Source organism: Mastigoproctus giganteus, chromosome 7 (assembly GCF_048544385.1).
Source record: "Mastigoproctus giganteus isolate SK-2022 chromosome 7, ASM4854438v1, whole genome shotgun sequence".
NCBI classification, from domain to species: Eukaryota; Metazoa; Arthropoda; class Arachnida; order Uropygi; family Thelyphonidae; genus Mastigoproctus; species Mastigoproctus giganteus.
The window spans coordinates 65,990,233-66,006,756 of record NC_143581.1 but is presented as its reverse complement, the minus strand read 5'-3'; the positions used below and the strand labels follow the sequence as shown (position 1 = coordinate 66,006,756).

At 38.7% G+C, this 16,524-nt stretch overlaps 1 protein-coding gene across 3 annotated transcripts in view; it reads right to left on the bottom strand.

Moving 5' to 3' along the window:
* Nucleotides 1–12,357, bottom strand: part of LOC150082969 (nudC domain-containing protein 3-like) — a 97,178-nt gene extending 84,821 nt beyond the window's left edge. For 2 of the 3 annotated variants that reach the window (XM_090376943.1, XM_090376944.1), the window contains exons 1-2: nucleotides 12,129–12,357; nucleotides 4,352–4,433 (exon numbers count right to left, since the gene is read on the bottom strand). In XM_090376943.1, the coding sequence (XP_090233069.1) occupies nucleotides 4,352–4,433; nucleotides 12,129–12,232 (186 nt within the window). In that variant the 5' untranslated portion in view covers nucleotides 12,233–12,357. The remainder of the gene's footprint in view (nucleotides 1–4,351; nucleotides 4,434–12,128) is intronic. The other variant, XM_090376945.1, reaches the window with a different exon arrangement.
* Between the last annotated feature and the right edge of the window lie 4,167 nt (nucleotides 12,358–16,524).

Below are 16,524 nucleotides of genomic sequence, written 5' to 3'. Positions count from 1 at the left end.
CATTTGTCCGATCGGAATGGACAGGCGTCGGGACGCATTGTTGACAAAGATAGCAACGGGACGTGACTCTCGGATAAGAATGTGAAGCTACATCTTCCGAATGACACTTATGGTGTAAGCGGAATAAGACATCCACTGGATGTTTGTTATTTTGAAAATCCCTTGTGCGGAAGTGGACGAACTTTGTGTCCGTCTGGCCTTTGTCCAGTCTGAAGGCACAACCCTATCAAAATAAAGTTTCAACATTACTACCTCCATAAATCGAATGTTTTATGGGAGCAGATCTCTGAAATCGACAGCCCCAAAGTTGTTGTTTGATCCCATGAAACTAACCGGAGTAACGCAGGAGAGAGTAAGCAAAAAGGGAGACAGATATATATTCAGGAGACAGGGGAGTAAGGGGGTTGTTGCTGTTTGATTGTGCTGCTGTTAACTAGGTTGCGGGTCTAGAAGCAGAAAGAGAAAAGGGAAGCCGAAAAGGAAAAGGAGAAGTACAGTCACTGCTAGAGAGAACATGGGTTTCATTTGCTTAAGAGAAGAAGAGGGAGAAGTGAGAGAAGAGAAAGAAAACAAGTATGAACCACCACCCCGGAGACGATGAAGATTAATTCTGATAAGTCAATCCTCATTGTCTAATCCTAAACCAGACTATACAGCCCAAAGGCAAATTTACCCTATCCTTGTATTCAATCATACAAACCTCTCTCCTCATACGTATTTTTACACATAAAGTATGGTGCTATTATGTTTAATATATTAAATCTAATTGATAGATTTAATTAGATTATCTGACACTATAATTGTCACATTACAATTGTCATAGTGAAACGTACAGTTTCACTGGTGTTTTACAATCTTTGTATGTTCCATGTAGGAAGGCCAAGAGTGGATTCCATGTAATCACATGAAGAACACATCAAACCTTACTGACCAAATGTTACGACATTAAGTCACTGTTTCCCTGAAAATGTAAAATTGTAAAGCCTGAGGCTGCTGAACCATATACTTAACTAATGTCTTTTTCTTAATTGTATGTATAACTTGTTTGGCTGTAATAAACTGTGTTTGTTAATTGCCTCATGATTACTCTCTGATGACACTTGATTCCTTGAATGGATTACTGATAACGAACCATAGTTAAGGCGGCGCTTTGGGTTCCAATCAAATAGAAAGCAGCCCAAGGTGAAAATCACAACACGATCTTTGATGTTGCAGGCTTGCTCAACGTCCATCTGGGTAAGTTTTCAGAACACAAGATCTTTGTCCTTATTTAGACTGCTAGACAATCATATGAAAGCCAGGTTTCTCTGGATGCAAATATTAGTGTACATTCTTGCCAGAGACCATTTAGTTCCCAGCTAATTTGACCAACTAACATATCACATCATAACCGAGAAGCTTTAGAACATTGGTAAGCACACACTATAACGGAGAAAAAGCCTGCACAACAGCAAGTTGCTGCTATGGATAAAGGGATGACTGAGTAAGAGAAGACAAAGCGGTAAACAATGGACACTGCTCTTTGTGGACCAGTGTTATTGAGTGGAGTCCCTCAGGGTTTGGTGTTGGGCCCATTATTGTTTTCTGTATTTATCAATAATACTGATGAAGGCATATCAGGTTTAATGTCCAAGTTTGCAGATGATAAAAAGGTTGGCAAGGTGATTAATGACAGGAATGATGGTATGCTACTGCAACAGGATCTAGAAATGTTAGGCAGATGAGCTGAGAAATGGCAACTGAAGTTTAACATTGACAAATGCAAAGTAGTGTACATAGGTAGCAGTAACCCTGAAGTAAAGTACAAACTGTGTGGTACTACACTTAGAGTAGTGAAAAATGAAAAATAACTGGAGGTAATTGTGCAGTCGGATATGAAGTTCTCTGAGCACTGCAGACAGACTGCCAGGACAGCTCATGGGATTTTGTAAACAACATACAGGAATTTTGCTAGCAGAGATGAGGTGATAATCCCATTGTATAAGGCATTTTAGGAAAGACATAGAGCTGCCAGAACAAATACAGAAGGCGCCTCCGTAGCCAGGTGGGAAGGAGCAGCAGTGCATAGCACACGCTTTTTGATTAGACCGGGGTTCGAGCCCGTCACCATCAAATACTGGAGGATGTGGAAAGGTCAGGGAATGACCACCGCATATTCCTGGAGCAATATGGCCGTAGTTGCTAATGCTCCTAAAAACCAAATAACTAACAAACAACAAACAAATACAGAAATGATTAATAAGATTTGTGAGGAGAACAAAGGAGTGCTCTTACCAAGAAAAGCTTTAGTTCTGCAAACTGCAGTATCTGGAAACTAGGCACCTGCAAGGCATTCTGATTCAGGTGTTTAAATAAGGTTTTGAATGGATTGAGTAAGCTCAATGCTGATGGGATTCTTCCTCTTACCCGGACTACACATATGAAGGGGCACAAATTGAAATTGAGGAAGGATGGTTGCAGAATAGATGTGAGGAAGTTTGTGCCTTTAGCCAGTTGGTGGTTGATTTCTGGAACAAACTTCCATCTGTTGTTGTGGAAGTTGATGGCGTAAACAAAATCATGGAAGAACTAGAAAGACTATTGAGGGGAATAAATAGATGAAATGGGAAGTTTTTTTTTTTGCTGATCTCTATAAGTCTGATTTCTTCCATCATTTGCCACTATTAATCCTAATGCCTGACTCGAGTTAGCTCTCCTGATCTGGTGTCACATTTGTTGCAATTTGGAGAAAACTTTCTGGCATGGCATTCTTGTTCTTTGCAGATAGTGTGTTCAGAAGAAGACTTCTTGTGCATTCCCTATCTTAAAAACTGCAGCATGTATCTACTGTGCAGACTCCTGAAGACCAAGAATGGACCTTACTCCTGGACTCGACATCTACCTGCTTGACTAAACTGGACCATATACTGCTATACTTCTATTGTTTTAACATACGCTCTTCAGGTCCAAATCAGGACTTGACAACTTACCAAGCAACAGTGCCCAAATCGGGATATGATATTTGTCTATTTCCAGATGTTTCTTGGAGTAGCAAACTACTGCTGATCTCCTCTGGACCAAGACTTTTCTAGATCTAACTATCCTCTGCGAACTTTATTTTACTGAATGACTTCTTGGACTGCTTTGCCTCTATGACACTCGTGGACTTGGCTCCCAGCTTTGACTGCTAAACCCATTTGGGGTGGGATTTGCCTTGTGATCTGGTTTTTTTTTTTTCCTTCTTCCATCCCCCTACATATCCTAATTAGTTATCTCATGCAGGCTCCTTCCAGAGCAAGATTTCTAAAGCCAACCCCTCCTAGGGATAGAAATTTAGCTGACCTTGCTTCCCAAAGTGGGATTATCACTTCTGAGGTGTGCAGTAACTTGCTGATCCTGTCAGGGCAGAATCTGGACACCATTATCCATCTGTTACACCATCTCTTAACTCTTTACCTTATATCTTCTGACCTCTAAGGAATGTCTTTTGCTTTCACCCACTCTCTCTCTCTCTCTATTCCCTCTTGAACCTACTCCCCACACTGTCCCGTTCCTCAATTCTCATCTTGGTTCTTCTAGAATTCTCTGAAAACCCAGTAAGAGCTTCCTGATAGCAGAACCTGGCATGCCTCCACACGGCTAAGGACAAGAGTCAAGGGACAATTGGCCAGTTGTTCTGTCGTCCCTGACTGTAAAACATCAGTTCCCAACCAAAACAATGCTCTACACAAACTTACCCTACATCTACACAGCCGGCATTTTGGCTTATGCCAACAGACAACTCAGTGGTGTAGGGGGGGGTGGAAACCATGGAACCCACAACAAAGTACACAATGACCATAATGACATTTCTATGTATAACTGCTTCAGTTATTAAAAATTTGCAGAAAAATGCATTAAATTTTAAAACCCTATCATACATTTTCAAGCATCTTATTATAAATTTAATAATGTATTGATTTAGATATCTAGCTAAACATTAATAAAAGTTTTAACTATATAGACTGAAGAGCAGGTACAACAAATCAGGGTAAATGAAGCATAATGGGTCCCCAATCATTCTCTATTATTTTAAATGCTGGTCTTTACTAGTGATTTTAAACGCAAACAACAAGCAAACTTAAAATTTCAGTTGATGGGGGGGGGAATACAGTTAATTACCATTTTCGAAGGCACCTTACGAAGCTGTTAACCCTGGAAAAAATCTGTTACTCTGCTTCTGCCAACAAGTATATCTAACAGTTTAATTAAAATTATGTATGAAACTGTATATGTTGTAGAATGCCCTGATAATTTCTTATTTCCAGAACTTAAATAGATTACAATTACAAAAAAAAAAATCAATAAATTAAGATTTTTATGCATGACTTACTGCATTGACAACTTTTTGTGAAACTCCTGCAGGAAATCCTGTTTTTTCTGATGGGTCATGTTGTATTTTATAAAAATCTGTCCTAAAAAAAATATATATATTAATGTGAATATATATATATATATTTTTTTTTTTTTCCCCCACACATATGCTTCCAAAATAGAATGTAATCAATTTTTTTCTTTTCAAAATTAAAAAAAAAAAAATAGTGAGTGGTTTATAATAAAGGGTACTAGTTTGGAGAACTACAGAGATTTCTGCTTTCGTAAAGGTGACTACAGTGGTCTCAGACAGTTTTTAAATTCTATACAATGGGATCAACGGATGATGTTACCAGCAGTGAATTCTAAATGGGACTTAATCAGGGACTTAATCTTGGAGGCTACTAGGCTTGTCATACCAAATAAGAAATATTGGTCAAGGTTCAGGCCTAAATGTATGTCAGATGAATTAACGTGGTAGAAAAGAAAAATGCATGGGATGCATATTTTTTTTTTTTTTTTTTTTTTTTTTTTATGAGAACCCCAAACACGAAAGGTATCAAAACCTATAGTACTTAGTACCGTGCATGGGTTGAAGGAGAAGTATGGGGAGAGGGGAGGGGGATGCCGGAAACTTTGCTCCAGAGACTAAACATGGGTTTCACCACTTCAAGCCTCCAATAAGCAAAGTGGTGGTATTTCACCGGTTGATGAAAGTCATCTATATAAATTTTTTAGGCGACATAGAAGCCTATGGCAGATATAAGCTAGTCTGTAATCAAGTCATAAAGGAGGTTAGGCAAGCAAAGGCAGATTACGAGAAATCTTTGGCAAAGGATGCTGAGAAAAACAACAAAGACTTTTATGTAAACTCTAGAAGAAAGGGGATGAATCAAGATTGGTCCACTTGATGTTGGCGGTTCGACTGTTGATGATCCTGCTCAGATAGCTGACAAACTGAATGAGTATTCCTCTTCTACATTCACACATGAGGAATTCTGTAAGGGAGGGGAGGACAGAAGTTTACTAAACTCTAACAGGGAGCTAAATGATTTTGTAGTAACGGAGAGCATAGTGGAGAAGCAATTGTTGAAGTTAAACATAAAAAAGGCACCTGGGGCAGATGGAATCTATCCAGTTATATTGAAGGAGGCAGCGAGGGAAGTTAGCAAACCCTTAGCCATAATTATGAGAGCATCCTTAGATTCAGGGGAGGTCCCCATGGACTCGAGATGTGCAAATGTATCCACAATTCACAAAGGGGGTTCATCAAAGGATGACAAATTATTGTAAGACCTGTTAGTTTAACTTCTGTTTTGGGGAAAATAATGTAGTCACCAGTTAAAGAGGTGATACAGGATCGTCTAGACAAGCCTGCAGTAATAGTTCAGACACAGAATGGGTTTGTTAAGGGGCAATCTCGTCTGACCAATTTGACTGGATACTATGATGTGGTCACAAAGGAACTGGATGCAAAAAATAATTGATATCATACACTTGGATTTCAGGAAAACTTTTGATACTGTTGCACATGGAAAACTGTTGTACAAATTGGAGTGGTATGGTATTAATGGCAAGTTTCTGCAATGGATAAAGGGATGGCAGAGAGTGGTAATAAATGGACATTGCTCTAAGTGGACTAATGTTATTAGTAGTCTCCCAAGGTGTGGTGCTGGACCCATTGTTATTTTGAGTATTTATCAATGATATCGATGAAGGTATATCAGGCTTAATGTCCAAGTTTTCAGGTAATACAAAGGTTAGCAGGGTTGTTAATGACACTAAAGACAGTATGCTACTGCAACTGAATCTAGATAAGTTGGGCAAATGGGCTGAGAAGTGGCAACTGAAGTTTAACATTGACAAATGTAAAGTACTGCATATGGGTAGCAGTAACCCAAGAGAAATGTACCAACTGTGTGGTACTACACTCAGGGAGGTGGATATTGAAAAAGACCTGGGGGTAATTGCAGTGCCACTGCGACTATGTACCACCAGTAAGTGAAATCCAATTCGCTCACAAAATATTTCGATTAAAAAATAAGACATAAATAATTATTAATTTATTGAAAAAGAAAATAATTACAACATATCTCACATATAATCATAAATAATTTTTCATTAATTTTAATTTTGAAAAACTCCATTCCCCTGAGCCAAATGAAATTGGAAAAATTGTTAGAAAAATTTGCATTAGCATATGATGTGAGAAATGATGAGTTTCGTGAAAAACATGAGTTTCATGAGAAACGTGAGTGGCATATGATGAAAGAAAGCAAGTTTTAAGAGTAACATTAAGTTGCAGAATAGTAATCCCTTTGGCTGTTAATTTGTGCTTAGCAACAGCACTAACTGACTCAAGAGGTGCGAACAATGCGTTTCCAGTAAAGTCTCTCGTAATCTGTTGTTTGGAAATTTTCTTCGTTCTACTGAAACTATTATAAATGTAATTATTCATGGGAATTAAAAAAATCGCAAAACATCAAATTTCTCTATAAAGAAGTTTGTTAAACAGAGGTCCGACTTGTATATGTCAAAAAAATTTTTGGCACCCTCCTGAATTGCTGCCTGTAAGTGACACTTACCTCACCTACCCACTTGCGGTGGCCCTGGATAATTGTGCAGTCAGATATGAAGTTCTCTGAGCAACGCAGACAGGCTGCCAGAGCAGGTCATGGAGTTTTGTCAATAATGCATAGGAATTTTGCTGGCAGAGACAAGGAGGTGATTATCCCTTTGTGGCAATGGTCAGGCCACAACTTGAGTACTGCATATAGATCTGGAGGCCTCATTTTAGGAAGAATGTAGAGTTTCTAGAACGAGTACAGAGAAGGGCAACAAGATTAGTGAGAAGAACAAAGAAGAAAGGCTTACGTTCTGCTAGTGGAGACTAGAAGAACGTAAGCATCTGGAGACTAGGCATCTGCAAGGTGGTCTGATTGAGGTTTATAAGGCCTTGAATGGTTTGAGCAGGCTCAATGCTGACAGGATACTTCTGCTTGCTCAGACTAAGAACTTGAGGGGGGCATAGATTGAAATTGAGGAAAGACAGTTGTAGAATAGATGTGCGGAAGTTTGCCTTTAGCCAGCAGGTAGTTGATTGCTGGAACAGACTTCCATCTGTTGTTATGGAAGTTGATAGCTTAAATAAATTTAAGGCTGAACTAGACAAACATTTGGAGTGATCGGATGGGCAAAATGGGAAGGTTTTTTTTTGTATTTTTTGGCTGATGCTGCATAAGACTGCTTTCTTGCATCATATGTCTCAACTAATGCTAATGCTAAAAAACAGACATCTGGAAAATACTAAAATTTGGGATGACTAATGTCTGGCTAGCCCATATGAAAATGAATGGTGAGAAAAAAAAAATCTGTTTTTAGAGATGACAAAAGAGGAAAGGGGAGTGCCACTGTACTCTACCAACACTCAAATCAAATTAACATGGCACACGATATCAAAGAGCTGTATATGTGAAAGGCTAAGAAAGAATAAAACTTTTTAAAATCAGAATAGTAGTAGTGCCATAGATGTTCATAATGAATACTGCCACATGGAAGAAATGAAAGGGATTTCTTTCAAATTGAGTTGCACAAAATTTACAATTTTTTCACAGACAAATATTACCACTTGGAAGAAATGAAAGGGGAATTCTTTCACAAATAAGTGTCAAAATATACAATATTATTAAAACGAAGTGTTTCATCCAGCAACAGATGGCCACCGATATGCAGAGGCTCCTATCAAAAGATAAGTACTATGGTCAACAAGAAGGAAAGTAGTATTTTCCTACCAGTGCTAGAATAGAATGTTAGTGCTATTGAGTATTAACTCAGTCAGAAGAATTCAATCATAGTGATTCAAAATAGAAACAAATAGTTACAGGACAAATAGTACAAAAAAGTGCTACAAACAACTCTGCAGTGGTATTAATAAAAAAAATCCACAAGGTAGATTTTACATGGGTACACTGGTATAAAATGATATATGCAAACACAGGTTGATCCAAGAAGTACTACAGGATCATCTTGAAAGTAATGCCACTGTACAGAAATCACACCATGGATTTGTTTGGGTGGAGCTTGTCTGACCAATCTAATTAGTAGCTATTTAGATTGGTCAGACAATTTGAGGAAAGACAGATGTGGGAAATTTGCCTTTAGCCAGAGGGTGGTTAATTGCTGGAACAAATTTCCATCTGTCGTTATGGAGGTTGATAGGTTAAGTAAATTTAAGGAGGAACTGGACACACATTTAGAGGGAATCGTTTTGCGAATTTTTTTTTTTTTTTTTTTGGCTGATGCTGCATAATCTCTTGCTTTCTTGTATCACATGCTACTACTACTATGATGAAGCAATAAAAGAATCAGATGCAAAAAAACAATTCTGACCTCACTTACTTTGATTTCAGTAAAGCTTTTGACACTACTCCACACAAAAAACTGCTGTTCAAATCACAGCAGTGTAATATTAGGGACAAATTACTGCTCTGGATAAAGGGATGGTTCCATAGATAAATACAGAAAGCGGTTATCAGTGGAAACTGCTGAGCTCGTTATTGTTTCTGATATTGAAAAAGGCAAATCAAGCTAAGTTTGCAGATGATAAAAAGATTGTTGGGGTGGGGGTTATTAAAAAAAAGAATCAAGGCATACTACTGCACCAAGTTCTAGAAAAAGATGGTCTGAGAAGTGGCAACTGAAGTTTAATATTGATAAATGCAAGATACTAACATATGAGTAGCAGTAATCCCAGACTAACACTGCAAATTACGTAGTACTACGCTCACGGTGGTGGAGAATGAAAAACTCCTAAAGTAATTATAAAAGCCAACATGAAGTTCTCTGAGCAGTGTAGGCAGGCTGCTAGGGCAGGCTCCTGGGGCTATATCAATGATATACAGGAATTTTGCCAGCAGGGACAAGGAAGTGATTGTACCATTATATAAGAGAATGGTTAGGCTGCAGCTTGATTATTGCATATAGGTCTGGAAGCCCCATTTCTAAAAGGACGTGGTTCTTTTGCAATGGGTGGAGAAGAGGAACAAGATCAGATAAACCTTAGCTTCTGAAAATTGCAGTTCCTGGACACTAAATACCTGTGAAAGGACGTGACTGAAGTGTTTAGGCCTTAAATGGATTGACATACTCTTTCTCAGACAGCACACATAATGGGCATAAATTTAAACCAAAAAAAGGATGGTTGCAGGATGTTCATAAAAATGTTTTCAGGCAGGGAGTGAGTGCTATTGTTAGAACAACTACCATCTGGTGTTGTGGAAGTGGGTAGTTTAAATTTAAGGAAGAATTAGAGAACCTGTTAGAGCAGTGGTTTTCAACTTTTTTTTAATAATGGCACCCCTAAGTCATTTATTTTATTTTGCGGCACCCTTACTTAATTTTCTGCCTGTTAAATCCAATTCTCTCTCTGTATATATATAATATTAAAAAAAAATATATATATATATTATATATGATAGTTATTACAATAATATAATTATAAAACTACATTTCATAATACAAATTATATATATACAGTATATAATAATTTTATTCTTTATATAGAGGTACTAAGTAAACATCAATTATAGATCACAAAATTAAAAAGATACTGTACACCTTTTTATAATGAAATAAACATATAAATTTTAAAAAAATAATAAGTTTAAGTAACTTAAATCCAAATTATGTGGTACCCCTGGAATGTTGTTGCAGCACCCTAAGGTGCCACGGCACCACCCCGGTTGAAAACCACTGTGTTAGAGGGTGGAGGGGGAAACTATACCACTACTAATATTTAGAAGAGAGAATCAGTGCTATGACTGTAAAGTTATGATTCATCAGACTGATGCTCAAGTGAATACAATACATAACTTTCTATAGCACGAATGGTTTAACTAATAAATATTTCAAAAATGACAAATTATTTGCTTTACACAAACTGAATGTATCAAATCCAGAATATACTAGAGCTTATGTGGACCTAAAAAACATGTTTCATGAAGCACTCCAAGAAAATAGGTTACACACCAGTGATCCAGGGGCAATCTGTCCATATAGGCAACCCAAGCAGGCTGCCAAAGTGTGAAATTCTACTGTGGCCATCCATACAATTAGAGTTACCTAATAATTCAAGTTCGAAGAAAAAATCAATTTTAAAAATTGGCTAAAATTTATTGACAGGTACCCTCTCCAGACTACCTGACTTAGGGTGTTTATCCTTCCCCGCCGTTTTAAAATAGAAAAACTAGTTCCGATTTTAAAACAAGGGGGGGGTTAACATCCTAATGTTAATTAGGATGTTAACCCCTAATGTCGAAGTTTGCAGATAATACAAAGGTTAGCAGGGTTGTTAATGACAGTAATGGCAGTGTGCTACTGCAACAGGATCTAGATAATTTGGGCAGATGGGCTAAGTGGCAACTGAAGTTTAACGTTGACAAATGCAAAGTAATGCATATGGGTAGAAGTAACCCCAGAGAAACGTACCAACTGTGTGGTACTACACTTAAGGTAGTACCACACAGTTGGTACTACCTACAAAAAGACCTGGGAGTAATTGTGCAGTCAGATATGAAGTTTTCTGAGCAATGCAGACAGGCTGCCAGGGCAGGTCATGGGGTTTTGTCAATGATATATAGGAATTTTGCTAGCAGGGAGAAGGAGGTGATTGTCCCTCTGTATAAGGCAATGGTCAGGCCACGCCTTGAGTACTGCGTACAGGTCTGGAGGCCTCATTTTAGGAAGGATGTAGATTTACTTCAGTGTGTACAGAGAAGGGCAACAAGATTGGTGAGGGGAATGAAGGGATCCTCTTACCAAGAGAGCATTAGCAGAGGCATATGATGCAAGAAAGCAAGCTTATTCAGCATAAGGCTTAAGTTCTGCAAATTGCAGTGGCTGGAGACTAGGCACCTGCGCGGTGATCTGATTGAGGTGTATAAGGCCTTGAATGGGTTGAGCACGCTGAATTCTGATGGGATCCTTCCACTTGTTCAGATTACGAACCTAAGGGGGCATAAATTCAAATTAAGAAAAGACAGATGTAGAATAGATGTGCGGAAATTTGCCTTTAGCCAGCGGGTGGTTAATTGCTGGAACAAACTTCCATCTGTCGTTGTGGAAGTTCATAGGTTGGATAAATTTAAGGAGGAACTGGACAGGCATTTGGAGGGAATGGTGTGATTTTTTTTTTTTTTTTTTTGGCTGATGCTGCATAAGCTCATACACTTGCTTTCTTGCATCACATGCCACTACTACTACTACTAACACTAACCATAGTGGGTCAGGCATGTCAATCACTTGCCATTTTGAAAGGGGGTATCCGTCATTAAATTTTAACCAAAATATTTAAATACTTTAAAAAATACGATGATAGATAAAGATGAAAAAATTCAAGCCAGTCATATATTATTCAATTAATATATGACTGCTTTAATCTGATTATTTCTAAGGTTTTATTCGGTGCAAAACGTTTTCAGATTCTTTGACGTCGGGATAACTCACTAAAAAATTTAATAACCAAATTTCAACCAAACTGAGAGTCAGCAAATGAGAAAAATGTTTACTAGCTTACAAAAAAAAACCAAGTCCATATCTGCTTTTGGATTGGGGAAAAGGGAATAGCCGATTGCCTCGTTCGGCTAGGGAAACACCTGCTGAAAGATAATCTAATTTCGCCACTGCACTGACTCACAGGATTGGAAAGTCACGATGCTAGAAGTATGGCCTACTACACCTTGACCATTTTATGTATCTCGAGTTCCTATAGTTTCATAAAAACAAAAAAAAAAACATACCGTCTATAAAGAAATCCAAATATTAGATTTAGAAAGGGTAGTATTTCACCTTCGTTTTGCAAAATACTTAGTAACACGTCATCATATTTAGAATGATGAGGCATTTTCCATATACTTTTTGCTTAATCAAATAAGGTAATCGAAAACGCACAATAACATAAACATTTCGAGATACGTTCTAATATCATTTTGTGGAACAAATACACATCGCGAACGCAACAGACATGTACAATCCGATGTTTTCATTGCAACTGCCATCTACGGTTCTCATGTAAGACTACAGCAAAAGTCCCCGTTTCCAATTAATAAAAAGCCCACAGTACGCACAAAAAAAATAAAATAATAAAAAAAATTACAAATAGCAATACTGTACTAATAATATGTACAAATATCAGGCAGATAGGCTGAGAAGTAGTAATTGAAGTTAACATTGATATCATTATACAATATCTTGCATTGACAAATGCAAGATATTGCATAATGATAGTACTAATCCTAGCATAACATACGAAAATTATGGTAACACAGAGGATATTGGATTATGAAAAACACTGGAGATCATTACGCAGTAAGCTGCGAAGTTCTCTTAAAATGCAGGTGGGGTGTTAGGTCAACTACAATGGTGTGCAAAACTTAAGGACCAACACTTCAGGAAAGCTTTTGACACTGTTGCGCATGGAAGACTATTGTACAAATTGGAGCAGAATGGTATTAAGGGTAAGTTGCTACAATGGATAAAAGGATGGTTAAGTGGGAGAAGACAGAGGGTAGTAATCAATGGGTGCTGCTCTTCTTGGACTAATGTTATTAGTGGAGTCCCACAGGGTTCGGTGTTGGGTCCACTGTTGTTTTGTATATTTATCAATGATATTGATGAAGGTATATCAGGCTTAGTGTCGAAGTTTGCAGATGATACAAAGGTTGGCAGGGTTGTTAATGACAGTAATGGCAGTGTGCTACTGCAACAGGATCTAGAAAATTTGGGCAGATGGGCTAAGAAGTAGCAACTGAAGTTTAACCTTGACAAATGCAAAGTACTGCATATGGGTAGAAGTAACCCCAGAGAAACGTACCAACTGTGTGGTACTACACTTAAGGTGGTAGAAAATGAAAAAGACCTGGGAGTAATTGTGCAGGCAGAGTTTTCTGAGCAATGCAGACAGGCTGCCAGGGTAGGTCATGGGGTTTTGTCAATGATATATAGGAATTTTGCTAGCAGGGAAAAGGAGGTGATTATCCCTCTGTATAAGGCAATGGTCAGGCCACGCCTTGAGTACTGCGTACAGGTCTGGAGGCCTCATTTTAGGAAGGATGTAGATTTACTTGAGCGTGTACAGAGAAGGGCAACAAGATTAGTGAGGGGAATGAAGGGATCCTCTTATCAAGAGAGGCTTAAGTTCTGCAAATTGCAGTGGCTGGAGACTAGGCACCTGCGCGGTGATCTGATTGAGGTGTATAAGGCCTTGAATGGATTCAGCACGCTGAATTCTGATGGGCTCCTTCCACTTGTTCAGATTACGAACCTAAGGGGGCATAAATTCAAATTAAGAAAAGACAGATGTAGATTGGATGCGCGGAAATTTGCCTTTAGCCAGCGGGTGGTTAATTGCTGGAACAAACTTCCATCTGTCGTTGTGGAAGTTGATAGGTTGAATAAATTTAAGGAGGAACTGGACAGGCATTTGGAGGGAATGGTGTGATTTTTTTTTTTTTTGGCTGATGCTGCATAAGCTCATACATTTGCTTTCTTGCATCACATGGCACCACCACTACTACTACTACTACTACTACTACTACTATTTCTAAAGGTTACAACCACAAAATCTTTACTTAAGGTACTCTTTACTGATGAGAGTAGATTCAGTCTCAGCAGCGATTCTGGACGGCAGCTAATCTGGCGGGAGGTTGGCACACGGTATCACCCCGCAAATATCACTGAAAGGGATCGATTAGTTAACGCCTGGGGAGGTTTTTATCTTGGATGGACATACACAACTCCAGATACTGGAAGGCTGTACTGTAACCGGTGCTTGCTACTGTACTGAGGTAATCCTTCCCCATGTGCGTCTGTTCCGAGGAGCCATTGGCCCCGAGTTCGTGTTTATGGATGATATCGCCACACACCATCACACTGCAGCTGTTGATATGCTTTTGGAAAGTGAGGACATTGTTCGTATGGATTGGCCTACCCGTTGCCTTCCCCTTCTCGATCTAAACCCCATCAATTATTATTATTATTATTATTATTATTATTATTATTATTATTATTATTATTATTATTAGCATATGGTGGAAGGAAGCCTAAGGCTTATGCTGCACCAGCCAAAAAAAAAAAATTCTGAATTACCGAGAGAGAGAGAGAGAGAGAGAGAGAGAGAGAGAGAGAGAGAGAGAACAAGAATCAGAAGAATGATGATAACCAGCTCAGAATCCTAGGTGTGCCAAGCCCATACTCACCAGATGTGAGCCCCTGAATCAATTTTCGATCAATGACTAATGGATTGGATGTGGTGGCCGAGTTCAGTTGAATGATATTGTCTGGCCTGGTGATAACAGGCTCGAGTATTAGATATGTTTGTGGTACCATATTTTACTGTAATGCTGCTGACATAAGCTGCATTACATCTTTGTTCACATTGAATTAAGTATACTATGTTTTAAGCATTTGCTATTCATTTTTTAGTATACTATGTTATTGTTAAAAAGAGTTTTAAAAATTTAAAGTTCAGAACATATGCTGGGATTATAAAAAACAATTTAGAAATTTAAACAACACTATTTCTAAGTAATTTAAATTCATATGGGACGCTCTCGGGAGACGCCTAGCGGACGTCCACACCCACCAGAAAATCTTCACCAGCTGAAGATGGTGCTGACAGAGGAATGGACGATGTTACTGCAAGAACTTATCAACAACATTGGTCTAAGTATGGACAGGCAGTGCAAAGCCTGTATCGTCATTAGGAGTGGCCATATCTCCTACTGAGGACCACCTTTCCCTTTGTTCCATCTTTGGCAGTGATGCATCTGTATCATGGCAGCCAGTGCTATGTTGTCATTTTTGAATAAAGTCCCTCTGTACCGTTTTGTTTCCGTTGTTGTGTCGGTGCTGTTTCCTTCATCATTTCTGTACCTCACGAGGTTCCTTTGGTTTGCTTTTTCCATCTCCAGGTCCCTCCTATGAAAACGTGACTGGTCCTTAAATTTTGCACGCCAGTGTATTTAGATACTCGGAACTTGCATGCCAGTATGCTTATTATATCATATATTCCCCTCCGGCAATATTCACAATAAAATAATTATTGAAAACATTTTGTTCTGTTAATTTTGTCGAGCAGCGGCTTACTAGAGACTAGCAATGGATCAAAGAGAAAGAAAAGGCGCCCCAATCGTAGCGATCCATGGCGGAGCCAAGTTCTCTCCGTTCTGAGAAGGAAGGCGAGAGCATCAAGGAAGGCATAACAGCGCTCCCTGAGGTCTACCAATACCAAACTAATTGAGCAGTGGAGGCAAATTTATGTTAAGTGTTAAAGTGTTATAAAATGCTATCATTTTTATCCCTTTCACCTGCTCTTAAGAAGCATTTGTTCCTTTTAGTGCCTAATACCTTTTCCATGGCCTATACAACTAACCTAACTGAATGAACTCTGTTTATCTTTCGATTTCGCACATGCAGCCAGTCGCCGCCCCAGGGGTTGCGGCCGGTGAAAAAATATATCTCCGTAAGTGCCCAGATCAATTAGATGACGTCAGACCCCCCCCCCCCCCTCACCCGACGGTAACAGGCAGTCTGCGTACACTTAATTGCCCCAGAAACGACAAGTGCAGATCGCGACTTTTGACAGAAAAGGGTGAGAAATCAGAACATGAGACATAATTTCCTGCGCAATCGAATATAATAAACACACTGACTGTCATTCCAAAATTCCGTTTGTCAAAGTGTATCAATTTATATTCGAAGACAGCGATTGTAAAACAAAAGAAAATGCCTTACACAAACATGAGATTTCCTTTATCCATTTAATATATCATTTTTAGTAGTGTCAAATCCCACAAGTTGACAGTCCCCAAGTGTAATTCTTTACTACACATTATTGACCCGTGAAATCAGAACAGGTCATGGGAAATTCAGATAGGAGGACGCAGAGGTATTTATTTGAAAAGGGGAAAGGAAACAGGGGCTTTTGGCAGTCTTACGGTAGGTTTCAGAGTTTGCAGTGTTGTAAGAGTCAGAGAGCGGATCCGAGAAGCCTAGCGAGAGTTGAAGATCAGCATCTAAAGAAAATCAAGGAAGTTAGCCCAGAGTCATACTTATGGATAAAAGAGCAGGATTAAGAAAAGCCGAGGACGAACGACCATTTGTCGGTAAGTGACTAGCCTTTTCTAAATCAACTCA